The sequence below is a fragment of the Stegostoma tigrinum genome, chromosome 35, assembly GCF_030684315.1.
Source record: "Stegostoma tigrinum isolate sSteTig4 chromosome 35, sSteTig4.hap1, whole genome shotgun sequence".
Classification (NCBI taxonomy): Eukaryota; Metazoa; Chordata; class Chondrichthyes; order Orectolobiformes; family Stegostomatidae; genus Stegostoma; species Stegostoma tigrinum.
The window spans coordinates 10,765,925-10,781,443 of record NC_081388.1 but is presented as its reverse complement, the minus strand read 5'-3'; the positions used below and the strand labels follow the sequence as shown (position 1 = coordinate 10,781,443).

Here is a 15,519-nt window from a genome sequence, read left to right as displayed (position 1 = left end):
GTCAGGAATAACCTGTGCATCAGGAGTCTAGGCCGAGTAATGGGGCAGGAAAGTGGATTGAAGGCCATGATTGGTTCAGTTATTGAATGGTAGAGCAAACGTGAGGGGCTGAGTGGCCTGCTCATGCTTCTATACCTTCAGTTCCATTTCCAGCAAAAAATTGATCCAGGCACAAACATCACTGTTTTGCACAGATATTGGTGAGTGTAAAACGTCACGGTGTGATCCATCCGCAATGTGTCACAACTTATTTGGGAGCTATGACTGTTACTGTGATAAAGGGTTTAACTCCATTCCTGGGAGCTCCAGCAATGCAACAACTTGTGAAGGTAAGGCAGATAATATCATGAGCGATTAAAGGAGAGCACTAATCTCCTGTTTGTGATAAGTTTGTCCGTTCTTCAGGATGGTCTTGGACTCCGACAGAATTAGAGACTGGTGTCCAAGTCAAATCCAGGAGAATAATTTAAGGGGTAATTAAGGAAAGAAGGAACAAAGAATAGTACAGCACAGGAAAGGGCTCTTTGATCCACAAAGACTGTGCCAACAAAAGATGCCTTTGTAATCTAAAATCCTTTTGCCTCTGAATGTTCCAAATCCCTCTGTTCCTTGCGCATTCATGATCTATTGACATGCTTCTTAAACATTGCTATTGTATTCACCTCCACATTTTCTCTGACAGTGCATTCCAGGCACTTACCACTCACTGTGTAAAAAAACTCACTACTCACTTCTCCCATAAAATTTCCCGCTTTCACCTCAAATTTCTGCCCCCTTGTGATTGACAATTGTACTTAAGAGAAAGACTCCAACTATCTACTGTATTCGTGCCTCTCGGTTTTCTTCATTTATTCTAAAGGTATTAAGAGCAGAAGGAAACAAAATGTTCCTGGACCAGATGGGGCATTTTGAATAGTTGAGTGTGATCATTATTATGATTTCCTGAGTTCTGTAGTTTCCACAGGGCCCAAACATGTGCATATAGTGCCAGTGAGGGATTGGAGAATGGTTCCAGGATCCAAATATACCAGGTTGCAGCCTGATGCTTAGAGACCATTTCTAAGCTTGATACATACCTGACCACAGCCCTCATTATAAGTATTGTCCACAGGAATCAGCCAAACTGTTGTTGCCTCCGTGGAATCTGAGTCTGGATCCAGGGCCGAAATGCTGAACTCTGTGGGTTCTAAAGAGTAGGCTGCCTGTAGGCAGAGGAGAAGACCATTCAACCCCAGAAACATCAGCCTCTTTCAGTGAGATCATGGTTGATCTGCATCTGAACTCCAACCAGCTGCCTCTGTTTCATGACCTTTAATAGCCAGGCTAATGGATTTGGTGCTCTTTGTGATGAAGGACACACTGGAATTTCACTGGGTGCCTCCTGAGAGGAATGGTTGATCCATGATGAGAAGTTCAGTAATTCGGGCCTACACAGAAGCTAATAGAAGTTAATGATTAGCTTGCTAATCTTGTAAAACCTTCCTGATTATTCCCGAAAGGAAGAACGTTTGCATGATGAGAGGTAAAAATGTGTGATCAAGACAGAATACACTCGCCTACGACCAGTCCAATTGTTCCATTAGGACATCATAGCATTAGTGCAGTATCTAACTCTTTGGTTATCAATCCCACAGATAAAATTTTAAGTATTCATGCTTCCACCTTCTGCCCACCATCAGTACCATGTGCACTATCAACAAAATGCACTGCAGCTGCTCATTTAAACTCATCTCCAATACCCAGATGAACAAGAACATCAGACTGTTAAAATTACTACTGCAATTTTCCAGAAAGTCTAACAGACTGGCCTCTTTCTGTGCTGCAAATTTTATTTAATGTAGGTTATTAACACCAAGTTATCAAGCATTGGCTCAAGTGGGAGTCTGTGTAGTCCATGTTTGTTCAGTCGAGCTCTGGAGCAGTTGCTGTGATCTCTTTCCCTCTTCCCTTCAGATGTGGACGAGTGTGAGGATGAAGATGTATGTGGCAGGAATGCAACCTGTGTTAACTCCTTTGGGAGTTACCACTGTATCTGTCGGACAGGATTTGATCCAGTTGCAGAACAGACAGGAAAGACCTGCACAGGTAAAGGCAATGATTAATACACAGAACTGCATGGAAATGTTTATTGGCCCTGGAGTTTGGGTGATTGGGTTTGTGTGTATATGGGCGGTGATGGTGGTGTGGTAAGGGCAGCCTACACATACTGCAGTAAAAATTAGTTTGGCTCCATTACTTGGCCTAGACTCCTTATGTACAGGTACCTTCCTGATGGACCTTAGATGCCAGAGGCCTAGAAAATTGGGACACCTGAGAAATTTTGGGCAACTGTCAATGACTGTGAGGTCAGTTCTGCGGAGGAGAGGATCAGAAAGGGCAATGGTGGGAACGTTAGGATATCAGAAAACTTGTAGAGCTGAAATTAACTTCATCTTCAGTTGCTGGTTTCCAAGAATAACAAGTCAGATCCAATGGAGTAAATTTTATCTATATGGTCTTCCCACAGATGCTAAGACCCTCTTTGATAGAATTTCAGGGCCTAAAGGATGCCAAAAACCTGATCTTCATTCACCTATACTTGGGACTAATCTCTAAGCAAGTTTGTTAGTGTTGTGTATATCCATTTGGCTCAGCTATTACCACTCTGGATCAGAAGGGCAGTGGTATGAAACACCACGCCAGGATTTGAGAGTGTAATCTAAGCTCACGCCAACCCCTCTCTAAGCTCCAGTGCTGTGCTGACGGAATGCGGCACTGTTGGAGGAGCATCCTTTAGATGACATGCCAAAACTGGGCCCCATCTTCCCAGTTGGGGGTGGGGGGAGGCATCAGAAATCCGTAGTAGGAAGATGGCAGAGTTTTGAACTGGGCACTAACTTTCAAAGATCTCTTAACTGCTCTAATTTTTACAGTGCAACCTCTCAACTGTCCCAACACAGAAAAGCCAAACGATTCCACCCTCACAAAGTGTGGTGGGAAGCATTCACAAACTCTCAAACAGGTATGTGACCCGTATTGTTCCATTTTCAAACTGACACCTCAAACGGTTCTGATGTTTAATGGGGTCCATTTCTTTGTACTCACGAGTTCTGGTTTAACATGAGCACAGATTTCAAATGGCTGTAGAATGACTATATTGGTCACAGGTAATTATTGTAGATTTAAAAGGTTGAACAAAAGAAAATGTTTTTAAAACGAGCAGCTACATTCCCGGCAAACCAGCACTTCACTGTTATCTAGCATCAGAATGTTTAATTATGTCACCTTAGACATTGTTAAAAGAGTCTTCATTTGGAAGCTTCTCCCCTGCTCTGATAAGGACAACTCAAACATTTTTCATCTTTATGTTCACCCCAAACAACCTGATTCCCCTCCCCATTCATTGGAAAGGGTTTTGGAAAGCCACTCTGTCCCTCGATATGTTCACATTTTCATGTCCATAGTCGACTTTCAAATCAATGTTTAACATCTCAGATCCCATGTGCCTCCTTGGCTAGAACCAAGATCATATTGGAAATCCTGTGGAGAAAATACAGGGGAGCTTCTAGTAAATGTTTGAGTCAAGATTTCGTCCTCAATACAATGCACTAAACAGTTTATCTAATCATTATCTAATTACTTGGCATTGCTGTTTGTGTGAATGTCCAATATGAAAGTTGGGTGTCACTTTTCCTACCTTACAACTGTGACAAAATCAATATCCTGGACAAAACAGCGACACTCCAGGGGTGAGATAAGAGATGATAGGAACTGCAGATGCTGGAGAATCCAAGATAGCAAGGCATGGAGCTGGATGAACACAACAGGCCAAGCAACATCTTAGGAGGAGGAAAGCTGACGTCAGAAGGGTCCGGGCCCGAAATGTCAGCCTTCCTGCTCCAAAGATGTTGCTTGGCCTGTTGTGTTCATCCAGCTCCACACTTTGTTATCTTGTGAGATAAGAGTGATTGCTTTCACTAAAGCCCAAGTTTGGCATCAAAGAGCTTGAGCAAAACTTAACTCATTCTCAATCAGAGAAAATTCTCTACAGGTTGGAGACTTAGCTGGCACAAAGGAAGATGGTTGTTTGTTGGAGATCAGTCATCCCCACTCCAAGACATCTCTGCAGAGGCTCCTCAGGATTGTGTCCTCAGCTGCTTTGTCAGTGAATGCCCCTAAATTGTAAATGAGGATGTTCATTCAATATTCAGCACCATTAATGACTCCTCAGTTACTGAACCCACCCACGCCAAAATGCAGCATCATCTCAACAACATTCAGGCATGGGTTGATAATCGGCAAGTTGCATTCATGCTACACAAGAGCCGGCCCATGACTATCTCTGACAGGAGAAGATCTGAACATGATCAGATGGCATGACCATCACTAAATCCTTACTGTCAATGCCCTGGGGTTTACCGCTGACCACAAATTGAATCAGACCAGCTGTTTAAGTATGGGGCTACCCAAGCAGGTCAACCCTGCAGTGAGTAACTCATCTTTTGACTCTCTAAATCTTGCACACCATCAATAAGACACAAGTCAGATGTGTGGTGGAATGACTATCTGGATGAGTGTCACTCCAACAACACTCAAGAAGCTGGATACCATTCACGATAAAGCAGCCTACATGATTGGGCCCCATCCAGCACCTTCAACATTCTCTACTTCTACCAGTGACTCACAGTGGGAGTACAGTATCGTCTATACAAGATACACTGCAGCACCTCACCAGGGCTCCCATGGCAGCACCTGGGAAAATTGTCACCTCTAGGACAGGGGCAGTTGATGCCTAGAGAACATCAGCAATCTCCAGGCCATGCACCATCCTGACTTGGAGTTATATCACCGTTCCCTTGCTGTAACTGATTCCGAATCCTGCAACTCCCTGCACACTTTCCCCATGAAGAACACTCCAGGTGCCCCCTACATAAGATGGATTGCAAGAAATCAAGAAAGAAGTTCGCCATCACCTTCTAGGGAGCAATTAGGAATGGGCAGTGACTAATAAATACTGTCCTAACCAGTCACACCCATTTCCCATGAACAGATACATTTTTCAAGAATTAGTTACAAAGTGTTTTTAAATGTCCGAAGGGAATGAAGGGTGTGATATCATTTTCAGTCTCTGTTTCTTTATTCAGGAGATGCTTGCTCACACATCCCATGCCAACAAGGTTCCCAGATACTCATGCTTTGAACTCCAGTGGGATAGAATCAGATGTCACTGTCTGGTATGATCCCAGCGTCACCACGGGTGACACAAGCAATGCCATGTCCCTTATTTCCAGAGGGACATGGCATTACAGAGTCGATTCTCCAGGCTTTTGATCTCGGGACTGTTGCTTTTGTGGGTTTTCTAGTTTGACTTGCTCAGTATTAGTTATCAATGAGAAGGGGTGTTTTTTAACTATTGCCTTGTTCCACTATCTAGACAAACTCGGAGGGTATTGGGTCTTGTTCTGCAATGGAAGCAGCTCACAAATTACTTAACAAAGTCTGTCAGAATTTCAGCGTCACAGGGGATCTCCAGGTAAGGAATTATAGGCCCAGTGTTTTTATTTACTCTAAAAGTGACATGGTTCTGGTGTAGAGTGTTATACTGTACAAAGCCAGTCAGTGAAGAATAGACCTACATTTATTTACAGAATGTAACAGTACAAGCATGTACCTCCAAACTCAATCATCTTGAGTTTTAGTGAATGTCTATTTAATTTTTAATTCTTTTTTAATTGGCCCATTTTTCTGATCAACTTGTTCAGAGGTGTTATTGCACACCTCTGGAGCATGTGGAGCTTAAACCCAGTTCTCTTAGTTGTAGGGGTAAGGACACTGCCACTGCACCACAGGAGGGTCCTTGAATGTCTCTTTATTTGGTCTCAATTGAGACCTTAGTTACTGCCTTCTATTAGCACATAGTTATAAACAATTGGTTAACAATTCATGCAAAGGATCAGATTTTGGCAAATTAATCTTATACACCAGATTTACGAGTATACTAAAATATGGACAACTAGGTTAAAGCCCAGCTCTCTCCTTAGGGTGGGGATGCATGTGGCTTCACTTTAAGCCTGTAGCAAGCAGGAGTGATTATTTGCCTGATCTGTCAGGCAAGGTTGGCTGGGTTTCCTCAGGATTTTGCAAATTTCCTTACAAAGAAGTCCTTTTTGTCTGTAGTCATTGGATGATATGATGTGGAGATGCCAGTGTTGGTCTGGGCTGGAAAAGGTCAGAAATCACATGACACCAGTCTAGAGCCTATCAGGTTTATTTGAAGGCACAAGCTTTCGGAGCGTCACTCCTTCTTCAGGTTTTAGTGAGAGATGTGGCATCAGACACAGATTTTATAAGTAAAAGACCAAAGGGTTGCACCACTGACGAGGCTATATTAAACAAACTTCAGAAGCTGTCAAATCTTTAAATCAGTTAGAAGGTTTTAGTTGTTTAATATGTAAATGTAAATCCCCAAATTCCTTTCAAGTCACTGTGCTGCAAGAACTAAAGGTTTTATCAGGGTAAGGAAGAGGTGACATTTTAAGTCAGACAATGCATGTTAGGTGTGAGGCTTCGTTTAGAATCGGTTTACATTTTGGTTTGGAGTCAGACTGGTTTTTATTCCTAATGGAAGAATTTATAAAATGCCACATTGACTGACTGTTTATAAATTGTGTGCAATTTCAACAAAATATATCTGCAAATACAAATTCACCCATACATTTGCGCGTGTGTGTGTGTGTGTGTGTGTGTGTGTGTGTGTGTGTATGTGTGTGTGGAACAGACAGTGTGTTTGTGTGTTTGCATGTGTGTGTGCTGGGGGTGCAGAGAGCTTAATGTTTGTGTTAGGGGGTAGAGAGAGAATGTGTGTGGTCCTGTATGTGAGTGTGCATACGTGTGTGTGCACGTGTGTGTGTTTGAGAGAGAGCGGGGAGAGAGAGAATGAGAAGGTGTGTTTGTGTGGGAGAGAGAGAGAAAGAGTTTGTGTGTGCAGGTGAGAGTGTTTGTATGTTTGAGAGAATGTATGGGAGAGAGAGTGTGTGAGGGAGAGAGAGACAGTGAGTGTGTGTGTGTGAAAATGGGAGAAACTGTGTGTGTATGTGTGTGTGTGTGTGTGTGTGTGTGTATGTGTGCGCGCATGAGAGACAGCATGTGTATGAGAGAGGAACCAAAAGAACTGCGGATGCTGCAAATCATGAACAAAAATAAAGTTGCTGGAAAAGCTGAGCAGGTCTGGCAGCATCCATAGAGGAGAAAACAGAGTTAACGTTTCAGGTCCCGTGACCCTTCTTCAGACCCTTCTTTTGTGTATGGGAGAAGATCTGTGTGAGAGTGTGTGTGTGTTCGTATGAGTGGATATATGTGAGACAGTACGTGTCAGAGAGGATGTTTGTGTGTGTGTGTGTGTGTGTGTGTGTGTGTCTGTGTGTGTCTGTGTATGCGTATGTATGCATGTGTGTGAATATGTTTGATATCCTTGAGGACAGCCTCAACCAAGATCCTGGGCTCATGTCACACTACACGTGACCCCACCACGCCATACACTCTCTCTCACACACACACACACACACACACACACACACACACACACACACACACACACACACACACAGAGTCTCTCTCTCACTCACACACACTCTCTCTGTCACACATACTCACACGCACACATGTGCACATGCACACACATGCAAATGCACACACACGTGCAAATCTATGGGGTGAATTTGTATTTGCCGACACATTGTTGCCCTTCCTCAATTGCCTTTGACTTAAGCCATTTTGGAGGTGGTACAGACTTAAGGGCTGATTCAGAGGACAGTTAAGAGTCAACCACATGGCTTTGGGCCTGGAGGTACACATGGGCCAGTCTGGGAGAAAATAGCAGGCCTCTTTCCCGAAAGGGCATTAAAATGAACAAGCTCAGTGTTTATAACAACTGGTAATCACTTCATGGTATCTTTGTGCCTGAGCCATTTGGCTACAATGCTTTTGGTTCCCCAAATGTACCTTAGAATCTATCTCTTTGACCAAGCTTTAAGTTAACATGTGACTAATGTGAGCAAGAGTCATTTTTTAAATACTCCTGCTGCGATTGTTTATGTGCTTTGGGGAAAGATGCCTATATTTTATCTGAGGCTAACAGCCTGTTAATGAATCACCCACCCCCCCAACTTTTGCAGGGAGACTGGATCTTCCGATCTCAACTTGGGTTTGATATCCAATGGGATGTTCTTATCTGATGGATGTGTACTGTCCCATTAACATGTCGCTTGTAGCCCATAAGGCACCGCTGCAATAGTGGGCTAATCAATGTGTGAAGCTGGTGTAAAGATGACCATTGTAATGGCAGGACTATTCAATTCATGGACTGTGCATTGGGCAGGATCTGAGTGATGTGTGCCAGCAGTAAAACAGTCTGGGTTACATGTGATTGCAGACCCACAGCAATGGGATTGACTCTGAGCTCCAATCTGGAACGGACTCGGGGAGCTACTCAGTTCAAAGGCAACAGGTGTTAGTAATTTGCAATGAGGACAAGGTAGGGGCACCTGGGCACAGAACTAGCACAGGCACAGTGGGTTGATCGGCCTCACTTGGCACCATCACAATTCTGTGATTCTGTGAAAATGCCTATTTTGGCTGTTTCTCTTTAATTTCAAAGTATCTTTTTGTGAATTGCAGTTCACCGCTGTTGTGATATGTTTCAACAAATGGCAAGATTATTGGCAGTCACTGGTGGAGGGGATGAAAGTCGAAACAGGGAAGAGGAAAATGGGAAGGGAAAAGAGGTGAGAAAACAAAAATATTTGAGGAGTAAAGAGGAGAAGGCAATTTAGAGAGGAAAGGAATGAGAGAAAATGAATATAAAAAAGCAGACAAAACAGGCCCATGAGTTCAAGAAGCCATTTCTTTTTCTACCCTTAGGCTGTCACAAACTTGACAAATGGTCTCCTCAATAGGAATTCACGGCTGCAGAACATGACGACCAGTCAGCGGTTAAATGTCGTAGCGACCATCTTGGATCTTTTGGAGAATACAGCAATGGCTATCGCTTTGACTTTGCCCAGAGGAGGAACAAAGTCAATCTCAGAAGACTCTTTTGGTAAATATTACTCAGTAGAAATACTAACATTCTAGATAAGAACCAAAAGAACTGTGGATGCTGTAAATCTGTTCTGAGGAAGGGTCACTGGACCCGAAACGTTAACACTTTTTCTCCTCCACAGATGCTGCCAGACCTGCTGAGCTTTTCCAGCAACTTTGTTTTTGTTCCTGACATTCTAGATGTTGAGTGGACACAGAAGGAGAATTTAATCAAAGGAAAGGTTGTTTATTTCTGGTTTTCTGATCTGCACTCTCTGACCCAATTGGTACTTTACTTAAAGAAGTGTATCAATTAAAATGGCGACATCTGATTAAAAATTTCAAACAATGTTTCCTAGAATTGTTTTGAGGAACATGTACAAACATTATTGTCAATGATGTTGTGTCATAGAGCTGAGTAAGTTCCTCGATCATACTTGATTATCACATTTGCAAGGAAACACTGAAGAGGATATTGCTACCAGCCTGGGTTCCTGTTTCTGTACATAACAGAATAATATAATAGGAACAGAATCAGGCCATTCCTGCCTTCTCCCCATAACCTTTGATCTCCTTACTATTCCAGAACCTTGCTACCTCTGACTTAAAGACTCTCAGCAACCTAGCTTCCTCAGCTTTCTGAGTCAATGAGTTGAGCAGATTCATCACTCCGTGGCTGAAGAAATTCCTCCTCATGTCAGTTCTAAAAGGTCGTCCTTTCAGTGTGAAGCTGTTCCCTCGAGCCCAGGTCTCTTCTAACGGTGGAAATATCTTTTCCACATTTCCTCCATATAATCCATAAAATCGTTACAGTGTGCCTATTCGGCCTAACAAGTCCACACCGACACTCTGAAGAGCATCCCAACTCGACCCAACTTCTACCCTTTCCTGTAACCCTGCATTTTCCATGGCTAACGCACCAAATCTACACATCCCTGAACACTATGGGCAATTTACCATGGCCAATCCACCTAACTTGCACAGAGAGTCAGGGAGCTATAGAGATATACAGCACGGAAACAGATCCTTTGGCCTATCTTGTCCATTCCACTCAGATATGCTAGATAATCTAATCCCATTTGACCCATGTCCCTCTAAACCCTTCCTATTCATATACTCATCCAAATGCCTATCAATTATTGTAATTGTACCAGGCTCCACCACTTCCTCTGCAACTCATTCCATACGAGCACCACATTCTGCGTGAAAAAGTTGCCCCTTAGTTCTCTGTTATATCTTTCACCTCTTGTCTTTCAACCCTATGCCGCCTAGTTTTGGACACCCCGCCCCAGGGAAAAGATGTTGCCTATTTACGCTATCCATGCCCCTCATGATTTTATGAACCTTGATAAGGTCACTCCTCAGCCCCCGATGCTCCAGGGAAAGCAGACCCAGCCTATTTAGCATCTCCCTCTAGCTCAAACTCTCCAACCCTGGCAACATCCTTGTAAATCTTTTCTGAATCCTTTCAAGTTTCACAACATCTTTTCTCAAGCAAGGAGACCAGAATTGCACACTATCCTCCAAAATTGGCCTAACTAAATGTCCTATACAGCCACAACATGACCTAGCAACTCCTATACTCTATGCACTGTCCAAAAAAAGCCAAGCATACCAAATGCCTTCTTCACTATCTTGTCTAACTGCCACTCCACTTTCAAGGTATTATGAACCTGCACTCAAAGGTCTCTTTGTTCAGTAACACTTCCCAGAGCCTTACCATTAAGTGTATAAGTCCTGCCCTGATTTGTCTTTCCAAAATGCAACACCTCACATTTATCTAAATTAAACTCCATATGCCACTCCTCGGCACATTGGCCCATCTGACCAAGATCCCCTTCCAATAACATGTAAATGCTGTCTCTCAAGATTCCCTCCAACAACTTGCCCACCACCAATGTCAGGCTCACTGGTCTGTAGTTCCCTGGCTTTTCCTAACCACCTTTCCTAGGCTTAGGGTTAGAGTTAGGGTTTTGGCCAACCTACAGTCTTCCGGCGCCTCATCTGTGGTTATCGATGATACAAATATCTCAGCAAGGGACTCAGCAATCATTTCCCTCACTTCCCACAGAGTTCTAGGGTTCACCTGATCAAGTCCCAGGGACTTATCCACCTTTATGCATTTTAAGACGTCCTGCACCTCCTCCTTTGTAATATAGACTTTTATTTATTTCCCCATGTTCTGTACCTTCCATATCCTTCTCCACAGTAAAAACTTATGCAAATTACTCATTTACTATCTCCTCCATCTCCTACGGTTCCACACATGGGTGGTCTTGCTGATCTTTAAGGGGCCTTATTCTCTCCCTGGTGACCCTTTTGTCCTTAATGTATTTGTAGAATCCCTTTGGATTCACCCTAACCCTATTTGCCAAAGGTATTTCATGTCCCTTTTTTTTGCCTCCCTGATTTCCCTCTAAAGTACACTCCTACTGCCTTCATGCACTTCCATGGATTCCCTTGATCCCTGCTGTCTGTACCTGACATGCGCTTCCTTCTTTTTCTTGATCAAAACCTCAATTTGTCTAGTCATCCAGCATTCCCTACACCTACCAGCTTTGTCCTTCACTGTAACAGGAACACACTGTCTCTGGACTCTTGTTATCTCATTTTTGAATGCTTCCCATTTTCCAGCTATCCCTTTACCTGCGAACATCCACAGCTCAAATCAACTTTTGAAAGTTTTTACCTAATACCGTCAAAATTGGCTTACTTCCAAATTAGAACTTTTAACTTTTAGATCTGCTCTATCCTTTTCCATCACTATTTTAAAACTAATAGAATTACGGTCACTGGCCCCAAACTGCTCCCCCACTGACACCTCAGGAACCTGCCCTGCCTTATTTCCCAAGACTAGGTCAGATTTTGAACCTTCTCTAATACATATATCCACGTATTGAATCAGAAAATTTTCTTGTACACACTTAACAATTTCCTCTCTATCAAAATCCTTAACACAATGGCAGTCCCAGTCTATGTCTTGGAAAGTTAAAATCCACTACCATAACCACCCTATTATTCGCACAGTAACTGAGACCTCCTTATAAATGGGTTTCTCAATTTCCCGCTATTTGGGAGTCTGTAGTACAATCTCAATGAGGTGATCACCCTTTTCTTAATTCTCAGTTCCACCCAAATAACTTCCCTGGATGTATTCCCAGGAATATCCTTCCTAAGTACAGTCATAAAGTTATCCCTAATCAAAAATGCCCCCTCACCTTCCTCTCTTGCTCCCCTTTCTATCCTGCCCATAGCATCTACACCCTGGAACATTTTGCTGCCAGTCCTATTCATTCCTGAGCCATGTCTGTGTAATTGCTATAATATCCCAGTCCCATATTCTCAACCATGACTGAGTTCATCTGCCTTACCTGTTAGGCCTCTTGCTTTGAAATCAATGCAGTTTAATGTATCAGTCCTACATTGTTCTCTGCTTTATTCCCACCTGCCCTGATTGTTTGACTTACTCCTTTGCCCAACTGTATCAGTCTCTCAGTGCTCTCTTTCCTCACTATCTCTCTGGGTCCCATCTCCACACCAGCCCCCTGCACCCACTCACCAACTTCAACCGCTCCCGCCTTACAAGTTTAGATCCTCCCAAGCAGCTCTACCAAATCTCCCCGCCAGTATATTAGTACTATTTCAATTCAGGTGCAATCCATCCTTCTTATACAGGTCACTTCTACCCCAGAAGAGATTCCAATGATCCAAACTTTGTGAATCCTTCACCGCGGCACCAGCTCTACAGCCATGCATTCATCTGCTCTGTGCTCCTACCCTGAAACTCACCAGCTTGTGGCACCAGGAGTAGTCCAGATCTTTGGGCTGTTGGAGGAAACCAGAGCACCCTGCAGAAACCCATGCAAACATGGGGAGAATGTGCAAACTGCACATAGACAGTTGCCTAAGAGTGGTCCCTGTTGCTGTGAGGGAGCACTGCTAACCACTGAGCCACCGTGCTGCCCACTCTATCTAGCTCTCTCAGTATTCTGAAAGTTTCATTGATCTTCCTCTCCTCATCCTTCCAAATTCAAAAGTATCAGCTGTTTGAAAGTGACTGTGTGTGAATATTGACTGAGAGCAGGTTGTGCTGTGCTGTGACTCAGTGTTTGCCCTGTCTCCTCTGGGCCTCAGTGGGTTATTTTAATGCCTTCAGTCAGAAGACTGGGGGCTCATGTCTGATTCCAGAGGTTTTGTGCTCAGAATCAAGGCAGGCAATCCCACAGCAGTTCCAATGGAGCATACACTGCCGGAGGGACTGTCTTTCACATCGGACATGAAATCGAGATTCCTTGGGATTGATAAGTAACTGCTGCCCAATGGCAGAATCGCATTGAACAGTAGATGTTTTGTTCTGGATTTTGCAAATTCAGACCAGTTGGGTGGGGATTATATTTGGCCTGTTATCATCTGCAGAAGAAACATTCTGTTTGATTCAATCAGCTATTTGTTGAGATGTGTAGGCTACATATCAGGTTCTGCACTGACACTGAAATGCATATGTAACGTTGTTCAGTTCTTTGCAGGGGGGAATGTCGTGAGTGTGCTCATAGCAATGCTAACAACCATTGTAAGAAAATGAGTTGCACTTGTAACATGCTTCATTTGCTGTCACGAACAGCAACATACATTCGTGCTCAGGCGCTCATTTCCTGCAAACAAAGGAAGATGTTCAACAACAAACACAAACAGTGCTGGAGAAACTCAGTAGGTTTGACAGTATTCTGTGAAGTGAGAAAGAGTTTGAATCCGATATGAGTCTTCTTCTTCAGAAGTAATGAGGGTAATCAGGCTGAGTGGGCAAAGTGCAGAAAGGCAAGGCAGGGATGCTCTGTGTATTTAGGTAGGCTCAGAACGAATCGAGTAACATCAGAGACAAGTAAACCTGTGAGAGAGAAAGAGGCAAGACAGTTTCAAACGGCACTGCATTCTTCACAAAGTCTTATCTTTACTTTTAGCTGCAAAGATCCAGGTGCCTGGTAATCAAAGTTTGCCAGACGACTTGGTAAGAATCGAAATCTGGAATAACACCATGGAGATAAACTGGAGAACAGTCATGGGAGCAAAGAACTCTGGTAAGTGTTTAGTTTCTTTTGCATCCAAATTTGTATTTCTGAACACCCTGGATTTAGAATTGCTACTCCTCTCTTCATTCCTCCCCTTCTCTCTCTGTCTCTCTCTCGCTCTCTCTCTCTCTTGCCATCTCCCGCAACCCCCCCCCGCCCCAGCCCTTCATTTACTTCATTCATTCCTCCCTTTCTATGCCGGCATTCTTGAGTTCAAAGCGTTTGTCTTATAAGAGAAACCTGTGAGGATAGATCTATACTCATTGAAGTCTAGAAGCATGAGCGGTGATCTTTCTGAAACATCTGGAGTTCTGAGGGGCTTGACTCAAGACATGCTGAGAGAATGTTTCCCCTTGTGGGGGAACGTAGAACTAAAGATAACATCAGCAGAGTTCTACCACACCACAGGGCTATTCTCTCATTATGGTGAGGTGAATGCTGGTGTTTTAAATTAAGAGTCACTGCACCTCAGGCAAGTGGAGAGTTTAAGAAGGGAGGACCTTCATGATAGCCTCAGATGGTGCAGAAATTGAACCCATGACAGATGGCGGAATTTTACTCCAAAAAAAATCCTGAATTAAGACTCTGACGGCGACCGGAAATCCATTGTTGGTAAAACTCTGGTTCACTAATGTCCTATGACAAAGGAAAGTGGCCTTCTTACCTGGTCTGGTCTACATGAGACTCCAGACCCACAGCAATGTGTGCTTGACTTTTTTTGCAGACTTCAACAGCAAAGCCTTCATCCCATTGAATAAATATAAGAAACTGGACAAATTAGCCATGTGAATTCAGAACTAGGGGCCACAGGTCTCCCAATGAAAGGAAGATGAGGAGCAATCTTTACTCTCAGAGGCTCATTAGTTTTTAAATTTCCCTGCCCCTGTGAGGAGTGGAGGTCAGGTCACTGAATATGTTTAAGGTTAAAGTTATGATTGTCATGAGTCATCGGAGGGCAGAGTGGAGACAGGCAGGAAAATGGAGTTAAGGTCACAGTCAGGTCAGCTGTGATTCTATCAAACGGGAGAAATGCCTTGATGGGCAGAATGGTATATTCCTGTTCCTAATTGTGCATCTTGCATCGAAATTGTTTCTCGGCCTTGGAAAGCAGGTAGCGTGGGAATTCTTGAGTGAAGGCCAGTCACAGCCATTGCTGTGGCACTGTGGGTAGTCCATCTACTTGGGGGCATGCGAATACTGAAAGAAGGGAGATCAGCCAGAGGTCATAGTCCACATTGGGATCAATGGCAGACAAAGAGAAAAAAAGGAGTCCTGAAAACAGACTTCAGGGGATTAGGTAAGAAGCTGAATAGCAGGACTTAAAGGTAGAGATCTACAAGTTCTTCCCAATGCCACACAGCTAGCCAGCTAGTATAAAAATCAAAAGATCAAGCAG

At 43.5% G+C, this 15,519-nt stretch overlaps 1 protein-coding gene across 1 annotated transcript in view; it reads left to right on the top strand.

Moving 5' to 3' along the window:
• Window positions 1–15,519, top strand: part of LOC132206340 (adhesion G protein-coupled receptor E1-like) — a 67,043-nt gene that overhangs the window by 15,981 nt on the left and 35,543 nt on the right. Inside the window, exons 7-11 of the mRNA XM_059640002.1 lie at window positions 1,954–2,085; window positions 2,913–3,001; window positions 5,414–5,512; window positions 8,899–9,076; window positions 14,016–14,132. Of these exons, the coding sequence (XP_059495985.1) occupies window positions 1,954–2,085; window positions 2,913–3,001; window positions 5,414–5,512; window positions 8,899–9,076; window positions 14,016–14,132 (615 nt within the window). The remainder of the gene's footprint in view (window positions 1–1,953; window positions 2,086–2,912; window positions 3,002–5,413; window positions 5,513–8,898; window positions 9,077–14,015; window positions 14,133–15,519) is intronic.